This window comes from Phoenix dactylifera, chromosome 8 (assembly GCF_009389715.1).
Source record: "Phoenix dactylifera cultivar Barhee BC4 chromosome 8, palm_55x_up_171113_PBpolish2nd_filt_p, whole genome shotgun sequence".
NCBI lineage: Eukaryota > Viridiplantae > Streptophyta > Magnoliopsida > Arecales > Arecaceae > Phoenix > Phoenix dactylifera.
The window spans coordinates 14,816,229-14,835,975 of NC_052399.1; the positions used below are offsets into that span (position 1 = coordinate 14,816,229).

The 19,747-nt window shown below is 39.7% G+C and overlaps 1 protein-coding gene across 1 annotated transcript; it reads left to right on the top strand.

Moving 5' to 3' along the window:
* The first annotated feature begins 11,339 nt into the window (after nucleotides 1–11,339).
* LOC103703420 (S-type anion channel SLAH1-like) lies at nucleotides 11,340–13,419 on the top strand. The gene is made up of 2 exons (XM_008786259.4): nucleotides 11,340–12,242; nucleotides 12,941–13,419. The coding sequence occupies exons 1-2, from the start codon at nucleotides 11,379–11,381 to the stop codon at nucleotides 13,205–13,207; spliced, it is 1,131 nt and encodes a 376-aa protein (XP_008784481.1). The 5' UTR covers nucleotides 11,340–11,378; the 3' UTR covers nucleotides 13,208–13,419.
* Nucleotides 13,420–19,747: the final 6,328 nt, after the last annotated feature.

Below are 19,747 nucleotides of genomic sequence, written 5' to 3' on the forward strand. Positions count from 1 at the left end.
TAAATCTATTCACTAACATTATGATCTATCCATTGTCAGCCCAAACAGGCTATGTTGCAGTGTCTCTTAGTGCACATGGGCTATCGGTCGAATCCATTCCAATACTGTTTGCAACAATTCAGGATCTCATCCAAAAAAGCTAGCCGAATAATATTTTTAGGATTTCTTGGTTCTGTGTAAATACCTAAGACTATATAGTGCATACCCGTCTTGAGATTAAACACAAGTCCACATAGGTCCTCACATCTTGTGTCATACCCACCAGGAAGCCAATTGAGCTGTGAACTGGTCAGTGAGACATGCTATGAAAATTTTCATAGCATCAGATTTTAATTGGAGTTCTAATTCTAGTAACCATTAGGATCCAAAATATTAAGCTTTTGGAATCTTAGTAGTTAGTTAGCGTGGTATCAACATCTCGAGTTTAAAGATATTGATATTCTTTCAAACTATAAAGAGTTTGTTTTTTTTTTCCACTCTAAAAACAAAATATCCCACTTATGGTTAGGGCTGTTTGAAATCTGCCCCAAATGCACTTCTCCGATTTCGTAAGAGCGTCAAGGCTGTGGGTGGGTGTAAATGCTCTATGTCGAAATCCTCCCATCAAACTCTTCCTTTATTTCCTCGCTTTGGCATTTCCGTGCCAATGCTGAATTTCCTATGAAAATGATGCATCACAAATGCCCTGCCAAATCTCAATCCTGATCTTGCAAACGTTGATGATATTTTCTCCAAAGCATTCCGCCCAGCTATTCTTATTAACGGCGCTCTCATTTTTCTTTTCCCACTGGCCAATATCAATAATAATTCAATAACATTCTTATTCATTAGAGATCGTGGAACAAAGGATTTCAATATTAGAATCATTAGATAGTAGATGTATATATATATACATCTACTATATATATACATATAAAGATCTTCAATAAACACTGTTCTGCAGAAGGCACTCCAATAATCATTCATAAGCTGGGGAACTCGTTGATACCAAGGCGGATCATTGGAGACTGACTCTGTCCTAATTTTGTGTTTTTCCTCTGTCTTTGATCAAACAGAGTATGGATTCGCTTCGTTTTGTTTTGTTGTGAGCTCTTTAGCAGGGCGCCAAGCCTACTGTTATCCTGCAAATAGCCCATTTTAATGAAGAGAGGAGAAGCACATCGCTTCCTCCCATTCCCCTTTAAAAAAAAAAAAGTTGAGCAAAATTTTTTAACTTAGGATAACGAGAACTTGGATTCAAAATTCACTAGCTCTTCATAGTGTTTATAGCTCAGCAACTATCTGGCCTACATGTCAAAAAAAGAAAAGAAAGGAAATAAAATAAACACTATGAAGAGCTAGTGAATTTTGAATCCAAGTTCTCATTATCCCAAGTTAAAAATTTTGCTCAATGTCTCAACGAAACGTGTCGTGTCTCCGACGTAATTCATGGGTTCATATTACCACTCCAAAAGAACGCAGAAACTTAGTGAAGCTCACAAGAGAAGTTCACCTACGTCATTGAATCCATTGAAATGACAGCTGTTACACTGTTGTAGTAGGATTTTATAATTAATTTAGAGTACCTTTGCCATGTTATAAACAATATATATGTTACACTTTTGTTTTTGTTTGAAAATAAGCATTACACCTTAATTTTCAAATTAGACTTGCCCACGTCATCACGAGTAAAGAGAAAAGCCAATCTCCTCCAATGCAAGAACTTCCATAGATCTTTCTTTCAACCAATAACCCTGCTCATACATGCAACTTTGGTGCTGCAACTGATATATATATATATAATATATTTCTTAGATCTTGATTCTTATATCTGAAGTGATGCAAGATACAGCAAGAAAAGGAATTAGTGATCTCAAGTTGCGCCCGCTTTATGGCAGATGATGAGTTGCAGTTACGCCAAAAATCTCTGAAATCTGCTTCTAGAGAAGCTAAGCTCATTACAGTTACCAAACAACCATCAAGATCTATGGAACCCATGGAGGCAGATCCTACCAAGGAAGGAGAAAACACCAACCGTCAGTGTATTTGGAAAGAAGTGAAGCGAGATATGGCCTTTGTCATATTTCGAATTAAGGAGGGATATTGCCTGGTGTCCAATCGTAACAAGAAATGATGGTACACTTTCTTGTGTGTGTCCCATCACCAATCATTTGGGAGCTTCACGTAAAAAATGTAATATATATGTTGCCACCTTAATTCCTTGTCGAGCATTACTTGTGATTCGCCCCTCGTCCACTTCCTAAATCTCAAACATCTAACTTTATATACGTCCTTATCCGACGAAACGATGAAAGAGAGAATCACGTAAGAGATTCATTTGCTCCAAATTTCTGCGAGCCACCTACCAACCAACACGCGAAGGATACCATACGAACTCGTGTTTGACGGCTGCACCGGCATACAAGAATCCTGATCATTAATTAAGATGCATGCATTGTTTGAATAGAATGGTGGTGGGAAATGTTAAGGATTACACCCCACAAGTTTTTGAGCGAAGATTAGACTTCATATTTAATCTAGTGCCAAGGAAAAGAACGAAACGATAAGGGAAAGGGTTTCTATCTGACCTAATGTTACCTAACTAACGCAACGAAGATATTGGAAATTGATGATAACTGGAAGCTTATAAGTTGTGCTGCCTCCACTTCGTAGAAGTGATGAAGAGATGGAGGAATGAAGTGAAAGTGGACAGCACGAGGTGTGGATTAGTTAAGGAAAGCTGAGCCGGTTGTTGATTTCGGACGAGGATACCACGTCGAGCTTTTTTCTGCGACCCTCTCTAGTCCTGTACGAACGCAGTTTCAAGTGCGGAGATTCTCTGGATGCATGCTTCTTTATCTGCAGAAATCTCTCAGCCGGCCTCGACAACGATGTCTTCGTCAAACCTGAATTAGCTTTGTGACCGCAATTTGGGACCAGCGGGGTGATCCATCCACCTGGTGGATGGATAAGTAGTGCTCATTCTTTGAACAGATTAGGTGGGCTTTAAAGAAAATGCTTCAGGATATATACTTGTTATTTGCACAAAAAAAGCTTATCAAGTCGATAACTCCTAACTTGGTAACTCCATGATTAATTAACTTGCAGTGCTTAACAACAAAGATGCAAAGTTCCACTCGTGACATATGGCAAGAGAACTGATAGTGTATACATAATGGTAGCCACATGAGAGTACACTTGAAGAATTCGAGTAAACTTTTCTCAGCTCTGACGCCTATATGCTTAGCTCTGATAGGGTGCGATCCAATTATAATATGCCAATGTTTCCTGAGTTTGGGTATTTATTTGGAACTTGATTTATATATCAATTTCACTATAAATGGGCCCTCAATATAAGAAAGAAGTGAACAAATGGAGTCAAATAGCAAACAAGAAAGTGGGCCTCGTTTGAAGGCTAGGATTATTGTCGGGGCCAGGAGATGGCGAACATGGCACGACATATCCACCCCAACCATGCAATGAGGGGGCTCCCATCACTGCGGCACTCTTTCTTCACCATTACTTTTGCTTGCTATCTAAAGTGCCTTTTTGCTAGAGGTCGGAATATTTAACTATTTAATCTATTTAACTTGTTTCAAATTATTGTAGATCAAGTTAGCTTACCTCTTTAATAAAGGTTTAGATTGACAAAGTTTTGGTTTATCCAGCATCCGACTCGACTCATATTTAGTCCGATCCGACCCAATTGCCATCCCTACTCTTTGTCCGATAAAAAAAAAAAAACATTAGGCCATCCACATCATAGTAGGATATGTGTAGATTTTCTATAGAGAAAAATCCTGATATTGCGGTCTTTTTGAATTATCTAAGCGAGGATTACAACTAGAGAATCCTAGTCCAAAGGGCCACCAAGAGTTAATAAATTCATCAAATAACTGATTAAGAGTTATCCCTCTAATGGCTGGTATACTCATCAAATTGTTTGATAAGTAATATTTTAGCATATAGGACATGCTTTATGTCTTCAATGTGGAACAACATTCTACTCGGAATAGATCGACTGTGCCGGCCCAAGATCTAGAACAAACACCAAATACAAAAAAAATACTTATAGAGAATTGCAAGAAGAAAATAACAATAAAAAAAAAAGAAAGAGAAATAAATTTATTCAAGAGACAATAAAAGTTGAGAAGCCTCATGTCTCTCCAAGATGTTTCACCTCATAAAAAAAATTCTCTCCAACTCTTTGAGTAACTTCTATTTATAAAACCATACTCTTCCTCCCACCATAAGACAAAAACATCAACATCTCCTACTAAAAGATAAAAATATTAAAATCCCACTCTATGCAAATAAAATAAAGTCAAGTATATTAAGTTTAAGACTCAATCTAATTAAAATAGGCTGACAAACTATTCCAACAAGAAGTTGAATAAGAAAAAAAGTTAAACTTGAAATAGAATCCTAAAACAAATAGGACAAACAATGAACTTCTAACATTCTTCCTTATTGTGAAGTCCATACGACAACATTAAACTTGCTGCACAAATCTTCAAATGCTTGACCACCAATCCTTTGCGGAAATCTCTCTCTCTTTTTTTCTAACCTTATAAATCTACTTACAAGAGATAAGAGAAACACCACTAGGTAAAGAAACCAAATCACATGTCTTATTCTTCTTAAAAACTGAAATTTCTTCTATCATGGAATCCTCCTAAGCACCTATGCCTTTGGCCTCATTATATGAAGTGGGTTCTAGTTAATCAACAACAATAGAAGTATAACAATAAGCAATAGAAGAATAATCTCAATCTCCATACTTGTCACCTAGTTTGTTCTTTTTCTTATTTTTCTGCAAAGGTAATGAATCCTTAGGAGCTTCAAGTTCACCTTCAAATAACTTCATGTCTTTTTCTTCTCTAACGACGTATAGAATTTAAGACGCGTATACCAGTTTTCCATGGACTTTATAAGTACCACAAGCAGATAAAGATGAAAGAAGATTTTGATTGTTGAGTTGAACAAGATAAGAAGTTGGACAACGAAAACAAGATTCACCAATTTTTGTGGGAGCAATATCTTTCTGAGATCCACGATCCTTATCAAAAACTGGTCTAAAATCACAAATAGGGAAATAAGATCTATCAAGAGATCACCAAGAAGAGCTCTCATAAAAAAAAAAAAAACATGTTTTTAGATATAAATCTTCATTATTTCAGGATTAATACATCTCCAACCTTTTCTAATCTCATTATAGTCAAGAAACATACATTTGACAGACTTCTTATCTAGCTTATTAGAGAATATATTATAATCATGCACAAAGCAAATACATAACATACGAAGATGAGAAATATTACGATACTTTCCAAACAAATTTTTATAGAAAGTTGTATTGTCAATACTTCTCAAAAGTCATAATGTCTACATCCTACATAGTTTTCTCGACATCGAACTAAATACAATTTTCTTTATATTATATAACTTGAAATGCTTTGACATTATTTTCTTTTTCTTTTATCCGGGTCAAGACACCATGCCATTAATAAAGAAGAAGGTTTTTTTTTTGAGAAACCCACACGAGTGCTCCCCTATTTTGCGGTACACTATTCTTTTGTTTGTCTTTATAAGCTTAGCATACCAAATACTAGGGCGCACCTAGAATATTGTTGTACAATGGACCGCATCTCTACATCAATATATATATATATATATATATATATATATATATATATATATATATATATATATATATATATATATATATATATATATATAAGTACTAACCTCTGACTTTTTTTGTTTATAATATACCAACCTTCCCAATCACTAATAAAAAAAAATTTGTTAAAAAAAAAGACTTCGTCTATGATTTTCTATATATATAATATATATATGGTATGGAAGTCTTCCCAGTTTTGGGTTATATCTAGACGTGACATTAAGGACAGAGTAGAAAAGGGTACTTTTTTATTTAGAATTACGGTATCCCCATCAATGTATGGCAAAATGGGATTAGTAAAATCCAATGGTGACATTAGAGTTACATTAACGTGGAGTTGCCGGAGAGAATTGTGTGAAGAATTACCATTAGGATTTGAAAATACCGAGTGTCCTAATTATGTACAAGGGTTTCCACACCTCTTGCCCCATGATAGAAGGAAATGTTGATACTTGTATTTAACAAGGGAATTGTCCGTTTATTATCAATGATATGTTCCATTTTTCTTGGTTAATGAACCAACTGTAACCTAACTTACTATTTAAGTGATCAATTATATTTCTAAATTTTCTCTCCAAAATTTCAATAAATCTCTATCTCAATTATTCTTTTTTCTCATCATAGTTTTTGTTAAGATTCATTTCAATAAAACATAAATGATATATTTGGAGTTGTTAATATTGGAAGATAGGATTGAGCTTAGGTTCACAATCAATTGGATGTGACATTAGTTAAGATAATAAAAAAAAGGAATATTTTTGTTGCAAATCTTATTAGATTCAATGGTCACATTAAATCTTTGAACAAACTGATATTAAATAAATTTTTTATTATGCACTTGCGACTTGTCACATGACTAGCGCAATTCTTTCAAAAGGTGCATGCCACTAAAAGTTTGTGGAAGAAAATTCGATATCCACCATAGTATTTGGTGGGTGGTTGTAATTTCAATAATCACAATTATTTTTAGCCAATAATTAATATATCGTTATTACATTCTTCTTTTTATCTTAAAATAATTATTAGTTCATTTAGAACACAAGCGGAATAGTGCTTCAAGTAGGTCAAGTTGGACCCAAGTCCACTTGGTGGAGACTTGGTCCGTATTGGCCTTAGGTCAAAGATTTAAACATAGATCCAATGCATCATTTGCTAAATTCTTGTTAGTCCTAACCATGCCAAGTCCTCCTATTCATAAGATCAATACCTAGCTGGTCTGAAGTTGGCTCCTATTCTCCAAATCATGCCCAACAATACACCTTTAACTTCTGGTACGAGTGGGTCCAAATCAGATCAGGTTCGAGTTATACTCAGGCCTACCTGAAACACATGATGAACATTAATTTCAATAATTTGAAGGATGTTGATATTTATCATAAAGGGGGACAAAAAAGATTGTTGGCGGAGGCCTGAAGGGCCGAGTCAGTCCTGCCACCTGCCAGCGTGGATGCCTAGTATTTCTGGCGTGTGGGTCACACGTGGCGGAGGCTGGCTGGGTGTCGGTCGAGTCGACTCGAGGTGCTTTGCGCTACAAGGGCCCCTGGATGGTTTCGGTATTAGAGTAGCGCCTTCACTAACAGCAATTGCTTTTGGTGTAACGGTAAGCGTTTGGTCCTATAATTGGTATCAGAGCCATGAGGTCTCGAGTTCGAGACCCAGGCATCGCGCTGGGGGGGATTGTTGGCGGAGGCCTGAAGGGCCGAGTCAGTCTTGCCGCCTGTCAGCGTGGATGCCTGATGTCTCTGGCGTGTGGGTCACACATGGCGGAGGCCGGCTGGGTGTCGGTTGAGTCGACTCGAGGCGCTTTGCGCTACAAGAGCCCCTGGACGGTTGAGGTATTAGAGTAGCGCCTTCACTAATAGCAATTGCTTTTGGTGTAATGGTAAACACTCAGTCCTACAAAGATATTATAGATGGAACAAGCCCTTGCAAACTCTCTTGATCTTCAATCTTCAATAAAAATCCGGTAGCTTCACCTTCCTTATCATCAAATATATATATATATATATAGAGAGAGAGAGAAGTAAAAGTACGTAATTTGTGAAGATTAGAAGCATGCATAGAGCATTATATTCCTGACCGATATTGGACTACAACTGTCCAAGGCGACCAGTTTTGGGTTGCTTTCCAAGATTTTTCGTGGTGCAACGCCGGAAGACGACTAGGGGAGAGTATATCTGTATATCCAAACAGAGAAACCAACAGCTGTATCCAATTCTAACATAGCTATTACGGCGATGGTTCTTTAAACTTGCAACTTGCTAGCCCACCCCTGCTGTCAATTTTCGGCTCGAGCAACCTACTAGAGACTTCTAGTCCTACTCATGGCTAATGAGCCGCCATGATCACGTCCACTTGGGCCCCCCCACTTTACCTAATTCTACCATTTTATTAGTGGATCATGGTAATCCAATTCCCAGGAAGCCATGCATTCTGGCGGGCCTCACTCTAAGATACATGGGACCCACAGGTTAAATTTTTCCTCTTAAATTGGAACTGTAGTGCCATCCAAGCGATACCCACATGAGATTTTTATCCCCTCTATAAAGTTTAAGCTAATGGTTACTTAAATCACGATAAACTACCCTTTGATAGTCTACTAGGGATCCATTGGCCGCCACTTGCTGCGTTGCTTCTGAGACCATGACCTATGGTGAACCAGGATCGCCCGCTGTGTCTCATCCAACTTGGAGAAGACGTAGTACGGAATAGTCTAAAAAAAACTGGAAGGCGCGGACCGGAACGTATAATAATGACACTTGGGATCGTGGCATGGGTGCACTGCACTTGTTTGCGGTCGCCCTCAGCTTGGCTACAGGGAAAAGGATGGCGAGCTGGGTGGAGACACAGTCGGCCGCGCACTTAATTCAGCTTCTTGCAAGTTGCCTCGCTAGCTTATGAGCACTCTGGAGATTAAAAGCACGACGTTCTCCACGCTTTCCTGTCCGAGGAGGACTTCTTGCTTTGAAGTAGCTGTATCTAGACGACCTGGCGATCGAGTTGGCTTGGACCTGGGTGTTCTTTTTTTTTTTTTTGGTGGATCTTAAGGAACTCTTTATGCTCCCCTTTAAGTATTCTTCTTTGCAGTCATATTTTCTCCTTGTGTCTCTGAGTACTCCAGAAAGAGTTCTAAACGTCATTCCAGTAAGTCTAATTAGTTCATGGCTTGTGCCGCAAAGAAAAAATTTTAGTTCGTGGTTATCCTATGTCTCATTGTTCTGTCGAGGAAAATACTGAGGAGGTGGAAATCTTCTAGTGATGGTTGAGGTATCTGTGTAAATGTGTTCGTGCAGGTGGAAGAGAAGAAAAGGCATGACTGTTCAAAAACAAAACTAATTTTTTCAAAAGAGATAATAATACTGTATCATCACAACATATAGATCTATTAGTTGGAGTTCTTTTTAATTAGTTGGGTATTTAAAAATAAATTCATTTTTGTAAAAAATATTAATATCTTTTTTCACAGTACAAATACAATTGTTTACGAATAAAATAAAAATAGCGTTGTTATGAAGTTATTAAAATTGTAATTGCTACATTTTTCCATCTGTCAGTGCTCTTATATTTTGTACCAACAGGATTTTCTACGTAGAATTGCCATTATATCACTCATGCATGCATAAAAAAAACAAATCAGCTCTATTAAATATTAAAAAATAGTCAGTACCTTCTATACAATCTCACGTTCTTAGATTAGATCATTTATCATATATATGTCCAACAACTTGCCTAAAAGCAACTAATGCTAACAGTATTTCTTAAACAACTTATCTGCAACTTATGAATTTACTCATTGACACTCGAGAGCAAAGTGGCCAGAAAGTGCAGCAAGTAACAGCAAAAATAAATCTAGCTATAGAAAAATACATATCAATTTGGTGAATATTTAACATTCATATGAAATTTATGTCTACCAGAGCGTAATAAACTATATCTGATAAAACTACATATTATCAGCATTTTATATGCACATGCCCTGCCATTCTTATTTTATATCAGCTTGATTCAATATCAGAATATCATATGGAACTCTTCTTATCTTGTTAATAGCTATCCCATGGAAGATTTTGAAAGAAAGGATGGTAGAATCTTTGGAAAAAGGCTTCCAGCCTGGCTTCAGTTCCCATTGAGACATCTAATCCAGGGCAGAGATGGAATCCTTCTGTAGACCTTTTTCCTGTCCCCCTTATTTATTTATTTATTTGGCCCCGTCTCTCTGCGACCCTCAATCTCTAGTTGAAGGCTACCTATCTCTAGGGCCTTTATTTACGAATGGAGCAGGTGGACTTTTGTTTCTCTTTTCTTTTTTTTTTCCAAAAAGAAATTTATATCGAAGGGTCTGGGATTCTGGACCACTCATGGTGCAATGCAAATGCTCAGCCCTTTACACAGGCGGACTATACCCATGTCAGCCCTACGTAGATATTAACGGTAGCAGCTTAACTTCCAAGGAAAAAAAGAAGGGTTGCACACCTCATGCATACGATGCAGTCATCTCCCTTCAACGTGCGCTATAACACGTATCGGGGAACCAAATTAAATCACTGGAAAAGATTTAAGACCCTAGCCAGTAAGCCTACATTGGAACAAATAAGAGAGTAATTACTTAATCCCATGTTTCTTGACACTTGTTGAGCTCGACATCAGATAAATTAAGCTAATCCGATTGAGGAGAAGAAAGATTTTCTTCAACCTGCTCAAAACTAGAAAAAATGGAGGAATTTCGAAAGTAGGACTTTAAGTTCCTTTTTTTTTCATTGATCCTCAAAAAAGCGAGTTACCTAGACTTTATTTATAATGTGAAGTCCATCCTAACACAATTTGGATTGGATTCATCTTTCTAATGTTAGTAGAATTGTTTTTCCTTAAATAAGCATCTTTATTAGAAGAAAGCTAAAAATATCGAGGAGGTAGATTTCGATTTCTCCATTAACTCTGCTCATTTCACCTTATTTTTCTTGGATAGAGAGCTACGTCATATCAAAGTCTTGCTCGAAAATAAAACTTTCGATTTGACCAGTCTGTTTCCGGACCTAAACAATAGAATTTGGGCTCGATTCAACCTCTTAGGAGGTTAGCCCAAAGTTGTAGATCTCGAAAAGATACCTAATTTCAAAAAAAAAAAAAAAAAGATCATCTCGCATTATATGACCAAATTATGACCTCCAGAAATTTGGTATGCGATTCGATTTTCTGATTTAGCAAATCTCGCTTCTGAACCCTATACAATCCCACTCATAGTGGCTAAAGTGATCCACATCGAGTTTGGTGATTCTCCCGAATACTCGTAGCGGGTAAAGTGCTTTATATCGAGTTTGATGTTTTTCTTAGATACTCGTAATGGCCAAAGTGATGCATATTGAGTTTGGTGATTCTTTTGAATACTTATCGTGGTCAAAATGGTTTACATCGAGTTTGATAATCCTACTGAATTATAAATTTTTCCACTTAGATGGACCCTACCATTCATCTAACCTTTACTGCGGGTTAAACCCCGCCAACCTCCTTTTGAGTCCAAAGTCCAACGGAGACGTGCCTCGTCCAGTCAGCCAAACCCCACCGTTCCTACCCTCCCCAACTCGGATCCAAATCAGCATATACCCTAATTTCCCTTCTTTCCCTCTTTATATATACCATGGCCATGCCCAAATGTCACCCACCGAGAAAATAAGAGGGGGAGAGAGAGAGAGAGAGAGGAAGAAATTAAGAGCGAGTGATGGAAGAGAGAGAGCTCCAAAACCCCCACCACCCCCAGCTCCAAATCATCACCACCATCTCCTCCCCGCCAAACCTGGACGCGACCGCCGAGGAGGACCCGTCCAAGCTTTCCATATTAACGAGATTCCACGCCGGCTACTTCCGCATCAGCCTCTCCCTCTGCGGGCAGGCCTTGCTGTGGAAGACGCTGAGCGAGCCGACGACGGACGCCCACGCCCTGCGGCCCGTCGTCCGCATGCTCCCTTCCGCTGCCTTCGTCATGCTGTGGTCCCTCGCACTCTTCACCCTCGTCGCGCTCTGCCTCCTCTACGCCGTCCGCTGCCTCTTCCGCTTCCGCAGCGTCCGTGCCGAGTTCGCCCACCACGTCGGCGTGAACTACCTCTTCGCTCCATGGATCTCCTGGCTCCTCCTCCTCCAGTCCACCCCATTTCTCCGCCCCCACACGAAGTCCTACCTCCTCCTCTGCTGGTTCTTCTCCCTCCCCATCCTCGCCCTCGACATCAAAATCTACGGCCAGTGGTTCACCAAGGGCAAGAAGTTCTTGTCCATGGTGGCCAACCCCACCAGCCAGATCACCGTCATCGGCAACCTCGTCGGCGCACGCGCCGCCGCCCAGATGGGCTGGCGGGAGAGCGCCGTCTGCATGTTCTCCCTCGGCATCGCCCACTATCTCGTCCTCTTCGTCACTCTCTACCAGCGGTTCCTCGGCAGCGACTCGCTCCCCGCAATGCTGCGTCCCGTCTTCTTCCTCTTCTTCGCCGCCCCTAGCATGGCCAGCCTCGCCTGGGACTCCATCTCCTCCTCCTTCGACACCTCCTGCAAGATGCTCTTCTTCCTCTCCCTCTTCCTCTTCGCCTCCGTGGTAAGTACTAACCAACCATCCAACCAACCATTTATTATTACTATTATTATTATTATTACCTCGATTTGTTTTAGTCGTTTCCATAACGTTATCATCATCATCATCAATTTTTTTCTTCGTCAAGGATTAAAGCCAACGATACTAAGAGCACTAGAAAAAGCGAATTTATCTACTCTTTCTTCCACGCCCACATACCACTACCACTAATGAAAACAACATCATAAATTTATATATATATAACAGTGATATTTTCTAACGCTTTTTGTTGGATGGTATTGGTTATCAACCTATCATAAATGGGAAAAGAAGTCATGAAAAGATAGGAAGATGCCAAATTCCCGGAATCGGATAGAACTTAGCTTAACAATACTGACTACCAGTCGTTCTGTGCCCATACTTACCACTTTCCCCCCTCTTTCTGTGAGCTGTTTTCACGCCGTGGAAAAACAGAGAAAGAAGGGAAAAGGACGGCGCGGGTGTCGCAATACACGTTATCGTATTGCATGGCCGCTCACGCCACCACGTCACGGCCCAGTGGCTTATTAAAATATCCACTCGGCCCTTGGCTGTAAAGCTTCAACTGAATTCGTAGGACACAAATCCAAATAACTATTCGACGAAGTAGCTCGCAGATTTCTTTGGGTCTAATCCTCCATGGACTAATTTGTGTTTATTTTCATCCTGGAACTTTAATTTAGGTCTCACGGCCGGCGTTGTTTAAGAGATCCATGAGACGGTTCAGTGTCGCTTGGTGGGCTTATTCGTTCCCGCTGTCCATTCTGGCTCTCGCTGCCACGGAATATGCCCAGGAGGTGAAGGCACAGACGGCAAACTTGCTGATGCTCGTGTTATCCCTGCTCTCGGTGGCGGTCACACTGATCCTGATGGTATTCACGGCGTTAAGACCCAACGATCTATTGCCTCATGATGATCCATTTCTGTGCTCCAATCTCATACGACATTGACCACTTTAGGGTCGGGTGCGGTTTGATGCGGATCAATTGGATATCCCAAAGATGAGAACCCAAACTGGTGTAGCTTTTGCGTGTACATTATTACTGTAAGATATTGAATTGAATACATGTCAATTGCACCATGGGTGCCCAAAAATGGAATCTTGTAACTTTAATTTACTTGATACCTAATGCGACCATTCTTTGGTTACGACAAAAGGAAAGACAACGGGTCTCTATTTCAGTGTCTAAAGGCAGGGACGTTCGCTGCAATATACTTTTGTTATTATACTCACTTATCAAGTGGATCTAGCATTTGATCTCTGACTAATGTATTTATTAGTGTTTGATGCGTATTCTTTTGCGTCGTTTCTTTTTTCTACCATGTCCTATTGACTTATAGCAGCCTTGACAACGAGTGCAGTTTCTCTCATTAAAGATCAACGGGATGGGAGAGTTCCACTAAATAAATGAATACAAGAAAGCTGAAGATTAACCGTATCTAACTCCATCCGAGAGAGAGCGATAGAAATAAAAAAATTAAAAAATAAAAAGAAGGTTGGGAATCTTCTCAGTATAGCAGATGTAGGAAACACCTCTCTCTCTCTCTCTCTCTCTCGACAGAGATCGACTTAAATAAAATGCTTCGTACAAATTGAGGCAAAGGCCCAAGCAAGTCAACCAGAGCCAACTCCAGGCCCAAACCACTTATAGGCTTAACTCAGCACAACATTGCTCCGACCCCAGAAATACGAAACAAAGGATTCCAGAATTCGTATACGATTCGTGCTCAAGAATGCTCCATGTCTAAGACGGAGATAAACAAAAAATATAAAACAAGCATCTTATAGAGGAAAAATAAAGAACAACAAAATTTCAATCACCAACAAGGGAACACATGGCCGTCACATACACTATAGTTACAAATCTGGGTCCTGGGGCTTTGGTTGCTCTTACTTTTTTTTCTGTTTGCTCCGCTCTAGTACTAGGGGATATAGACTTTGTTTTTTTTTTAATATATATATATATATATATATATATATATATATATATATATATATATATATATATATATATATATATATATATATATATATATATATATATACTTCTAAAACCAAATGAAATGAATCTTTTGACATTCTTGCATAAAAGAGTAATGAAAAATTGACAGCCATATTTTCTTACGCATCATTTATTTCTTTTATATTTGAAAGGTCAAGATTAAGTAAGATGGGACATTAGATATTGAATCTTGCAGACAAATTCAGAGCTACGCATTGCCGATCTTAGACATTAGTAACGTGAGCTCCTCGAGTGTTCGGTCCACGTGCATCCTGTGTCATTCACCAGCTAAAATATATCATCAAGAAACGTAATGGAAACAAGTTATTGCCATCAAGACTAACCTCTCCCAATGGACGAGAGTATCCGTCACGTTAGCCCTAGTTGCTTCAACATTACCTTACTGATGGCAGCCTTGCTACTAAAGAAAGTCAAATGGATACAGCCTACGAAAGGATAGATCGTCTCATATAAATAAACAAATGTGTCGAATAACCCTCCACCGAACTAGAAGGTTCTGTTTAGCTTAAGGCCTTGTACTTTTCTGTTCGGATCGAGGGAAGTGGAGATTTGGTGGAGGGATTTTGAGATGTTCATCTCTGTACCTTCAATCCAGGACGAGTAATGCCACCATGCAGGACGTTCCAGCCGTAATGTCAAACTCGTGTGGGTCCGTTGCTGCTGGACAAGAAAAGAGATCTCAACCGAGGGGGACACCAACTCTTGATCATAATCTAGATTGTCAAAAATAACTCCATGTCCTTCCTAATGTCGTGATAGACTTGGACTCTTAAAGTCAAATTTGTTGTATCAAATGGAGTTTTTAGGGGTGACACCGACATTGACAGGGACTCAACTAGGGTTGTGTGAGAGATCCGGCCAAACTGTAAAATCAGTCTGAATTAATCAGTCATTTCGGTTCGATTTAGACAGAAAATTTTTTATGCCTAACCGACCCAAGTATGTGTGTGTGTGTGTGTGTGTGTGTGTGTATATATATATATGTATATATGTGTGTGTGTGTGTGTGTGTGTATATATACACACATGCATACGTACGTATTTATTCATTCATACATATATTACATATATGTATATGTATGTATGTATTTATGTATGTATGTTTGTTCTGGTTCAGAGCTGGTTCAGCATTTAGCAACCCTACTCACCAACCTCAGCATTCAGCATTTAAAGATCTTCTTGGAGAATATCATCTACGATACTATCACATACACGCAAGTTTGCCGGAAGACTATGACTGCCATGGGATATTATCTATGCCCTCAAGCGCTACGGCCACACCCTCTATGGCTTCTAGGGTTTCGATTCTTTCTCAACTTTTTTTCTTTTTTTTTTGGCTGTTTTTGCGTTTCCTTAAATTTACATTTATGTTTCTAAGCTTTCTTCATGGAATCTAAAGATTCAATGTGTTTTGGATTACATAAAAAGAATGAAGGAGCAATTGCCAAGGGGATCAACATGAATTAAGCATTGGCAGCGAAATAGAAGAGCAAAGAAGTGGGGCAATCATCACCCAACAACATTGCTTCTAGCATTAGTGGGATGCACCGCGATGTAAAGGAGGGGGTCTAGATCCTACATTGATGGCATGCGGCTGAGGCGATATAGTAGAACCTTCAGGAAGGAGGGTGGTGGGTTCATCTTGGTGGATCTCAACCACATGCCCTACACCCACTACCTCAACTACTCAACCCGATAGTCCTTACAAAACCCAACCAAATTTTGTGGGTCGATTGGAATCAGTTTTCTCATATGGTCTTTTCAGTTTTGATTTTGGTTTTTGGAAACCGACTTAGATCGGTTTTGTGTTAAAAAGAACCAACACAATGAAACATGCCAGTGAAACTAGGTGCAGATCGAAGCTTGGCATTATGGAGAAGAACAAATAATTGAATTGGCATGGGATATTGTCAAATAAATGATGACAACAATGGTGATTATGATGATTAATAGGTCAATCTTGTAATGCAGGAAACTTTGGAGATTCTAGTGGAAATTTGGTTCCAGGCGGAAATAAGGGGGGAAATGGACAAATAGGCTACCCAAGGAGGACTATGTTGAAGTGGGGAAGCACCTTAAAAGCATGGTGTAGGGGGGAAAAAATTTGGAAGGCATGGGTCAGCCGTGGAGAGTGAAGATACGGAGTACTTTCCGACCCATTAGTCAGCAGAGAGACATTTTATTTTTCGAAGCAACTGCTGCCGACGTGATGCCCGAGCGAAGACTTTAGCAGGGGAAACATGGGTGGTGTCCCATGGGGAATGCCCCGAGGGTATTCAGTCACCAGATCCAAGAATTTGGTCGGATAAATTACTTATCCGTAATCTCGAAAAGATCAAACTGACATCACAAGTGACGTGCCAGTCTAAGGTTGGTCCTCCTCCCAGTATGTATGAGATGCATGCAAGAGCCAAGACGATCGTTTCCAATCTCATCATCCTCTTGATATCCTGAAGACACTAAATGTGCATAGGTGGCGGATGGGATACGACAGTGGCCTACTCCGCTTCAAATAGTGTGGGAATCTTTTCGAGAAAAAAAAGGATGGCTGGAAGCTAGGACTATTTAACAAAAATTTTATCATAGATTGTTGACAAGGAGGTCTGATGAATACAATGAGAGCAAGTTGAGTAAGAAAGAAGCATGAGCTCAATTGACTTGTGAATTCTATCGAACAAATGATATCCTCTCGGAACGAGGGAACATGACTCCATCCTTAAGTCAATGCAGCAATTAATGCAACGTCTTATATCCCTACCCTACCATGCATGGGTGCAGGTGCAAGTGGGCCGAGTACTAGCTAGTAACACAGCCTGTTACTAGTTAGGGCCGAAATTTTTGATCTTTTATCCGAGGGCGGAAGTCTCAAAACGAACAGCCCAAGCTCTGTGGCCCAAGTTTTCCTTGCCTGAACATAGTCAGGGAATGTGAGGTCCTAAGATTTGATATAGACGGCCCATGAAGTAATTCTTGGCAGCCAATTCGTAAACTCGTGGAATTTTAATGGCATATCGTATATCATGTATCCGGGTGGAATTAAGTTACGTAAGGTGGCTAGGTAACTTGCAGCCTGTGCTGCTCTTCGGCTCAAAACTTTGCATAAGCTTTTGATCCAACCCAATCTTATCCTCACCCAGCCCACTTCAAGTGGAAGGTGGATTGGTGGAGTGAAACTCGTATCTATCCTTGCCCAACATGCATCATCACCACACGAGTGCCCGGATGATTAACGCCCAAGAGAGAATCTAGAAAAAGATTGAATTGTTTACCTTCTTAAAACATAAAGAAAGATGCATGCCAGCGAGATAAATTGCATGGCAAGCTTGAGGTCAGCTGTAAGCATCATCCTTTTAAAACTATTCAAGGAAAGCAGGCGCTGTATATGGGAGTGTGGGATGTCTAGGCTCTGTTTAGATGCATGAATAAGTTATACGTACGGGCATAACTTACCCATGGGCCAGGGAGTTAGCTAGTGAAATAATGAGAGAAATTGGATAGACGGGGACAAGCAGCCTTTGGCGCTCATTATCTCTAAATTTTAAGGATAAATCAAGTAGATTTATTCTAGATTTAGAGATAGAGAGTGTCTGCAAATGGTCCTTTAGATATCTCGCGGTTCCTCGATCAGTCATGGTGTCATGGTTGCGCATGAACAATCTACCCATGCATCTAAACAAGGCCTAAAGAACAATGATGTTATAATCCAATGCATACTCAGGGATTTCTATATCGGCAATAACAAGATTACATTGCTCGGCCAGCAGCATGGTGCCCAGTCCTAGCAGCTATATAATACTTTCACAACGAGAGAGTGACAGAGCAGTTGAGCTCTGGAGAGACTAGTAAGCTATATAAAGATTTCCATTACTTGGAAACAATATTTAAAGTTTTGTAGGATTATTCTTTTTTCTGAAATTGCAAAAAACTCTCTATCTTTTAGATTATTACAACATAATTCTTGTATTTCTTAGAAAGTATCCAAATAAATTTCTTTTTGTTATTCAAGTTCTATATATGGAGTAATACTAGCTCTATATATACCAATTGCGGCATCATGTGTGCTAACACTAGGGTGGCAAAATATGACCCGACCCGCCAACCCGATCCATGTTCGACTCGCCATAAATAGGTTTGGGTTTGGCCTAAACAGGTTCAGATCGTAAACAAGTTGATCCGTTTAACCAGTTTATTAATTAGATCGGATACATATTTTAATTGTTTGACCTGTTTAACCCGTTTAACCTATAAATATTAAATAATTTCCTAACCCGTATCCGGTATCCCTTATGAATCACGGCCACAGTTTTCCCCTTTCGGCTTTTTCTCTGTTCATCATCACCTGCAAACCAGTCTCTCCCCTGCACGAGAATCCTAGCCCCCCGATCCTTCCAAAGAGGCGATCGAATCGTTTTTTTATCATCGAATCTTCGATCAGAACCCATCACGGCTCTCGATCAGCGCTCTTATTGTCGTTGCTCGAGTCTCTCCAAATTTCTTTTCTTCCTCGTTGGCAAGATAGGGTTTGGAGAATCCAAAAAAATATAGGATTTTTCCGGCATGAGGTTGAATGGATGAAGGATGACAGAGCTCCGTAGCAGAAGGGGTGAGCGCAGGCGAACCCGATAGTCCAGGTTGAGAGGCCGACCGCCGCTAGGAGGAGGAGGGTGCCGAGGAACAAGGACGAGAGTCTCTCCGGATTTCTTCTCTTCCTCGTCTGCCGAGCCGAGGGAGGAGATCAGGTTTTTAGAGGGCGGGGGCGAGGTTGGAGGGTTGGTTGGGGATGAGATCAAGGAAGGGGCCGGCAAAAGAAAGATGGATGACGGCGATAGTGGGGCGAGGAGCGCCGATAAGCTTCCTGGTGGGGAGGACGAGAGAAGCACAGCGACGGCGCCAATTCCGCAAAAGGTCGGCCTCTTTTTTTTTCCGGTTATTTACTTATTTACAGTAATATTTGGTTAAACGGGTAAGAAAGCATCAACCTGAACCCAACCGACTTGTTTATTAAACAGGTTAAACGGGTCAGATCGGATTACCTGTTTATTAAACAGGTCGGGTTCAGATTGTAATTTCTGACTCATTTATTAAACAGGTCGGGTTCAGGTCTATGTTTTGCTGACCCGATCTGTACCTGACTCAACCCGTTTATGTCCGACCCAACCCGACCTGATTGCCACCCCTAGCTAACACTGTCAAAATATAAATATGCATCGGTTTTGACATTATGAATTAGCTCAAGGATCTAACTTATGCAACATAACTTGCTAAATAAATTGATTATATTTGAAAAGCATAAGTTGAGAAAACCTAAATAAGCTACTAGTAGCTAGGATTTGCTTCAATATTAATATCCTTTTTATTTAGTAACTAGAGATTTTAGTTTAATTCTAGACATGAAAAATTATATTATAGATTGGTCTCTCTTCTTTTCTAACAAAAAATATTAAGCTAGTAAGAAAAACACAAATTA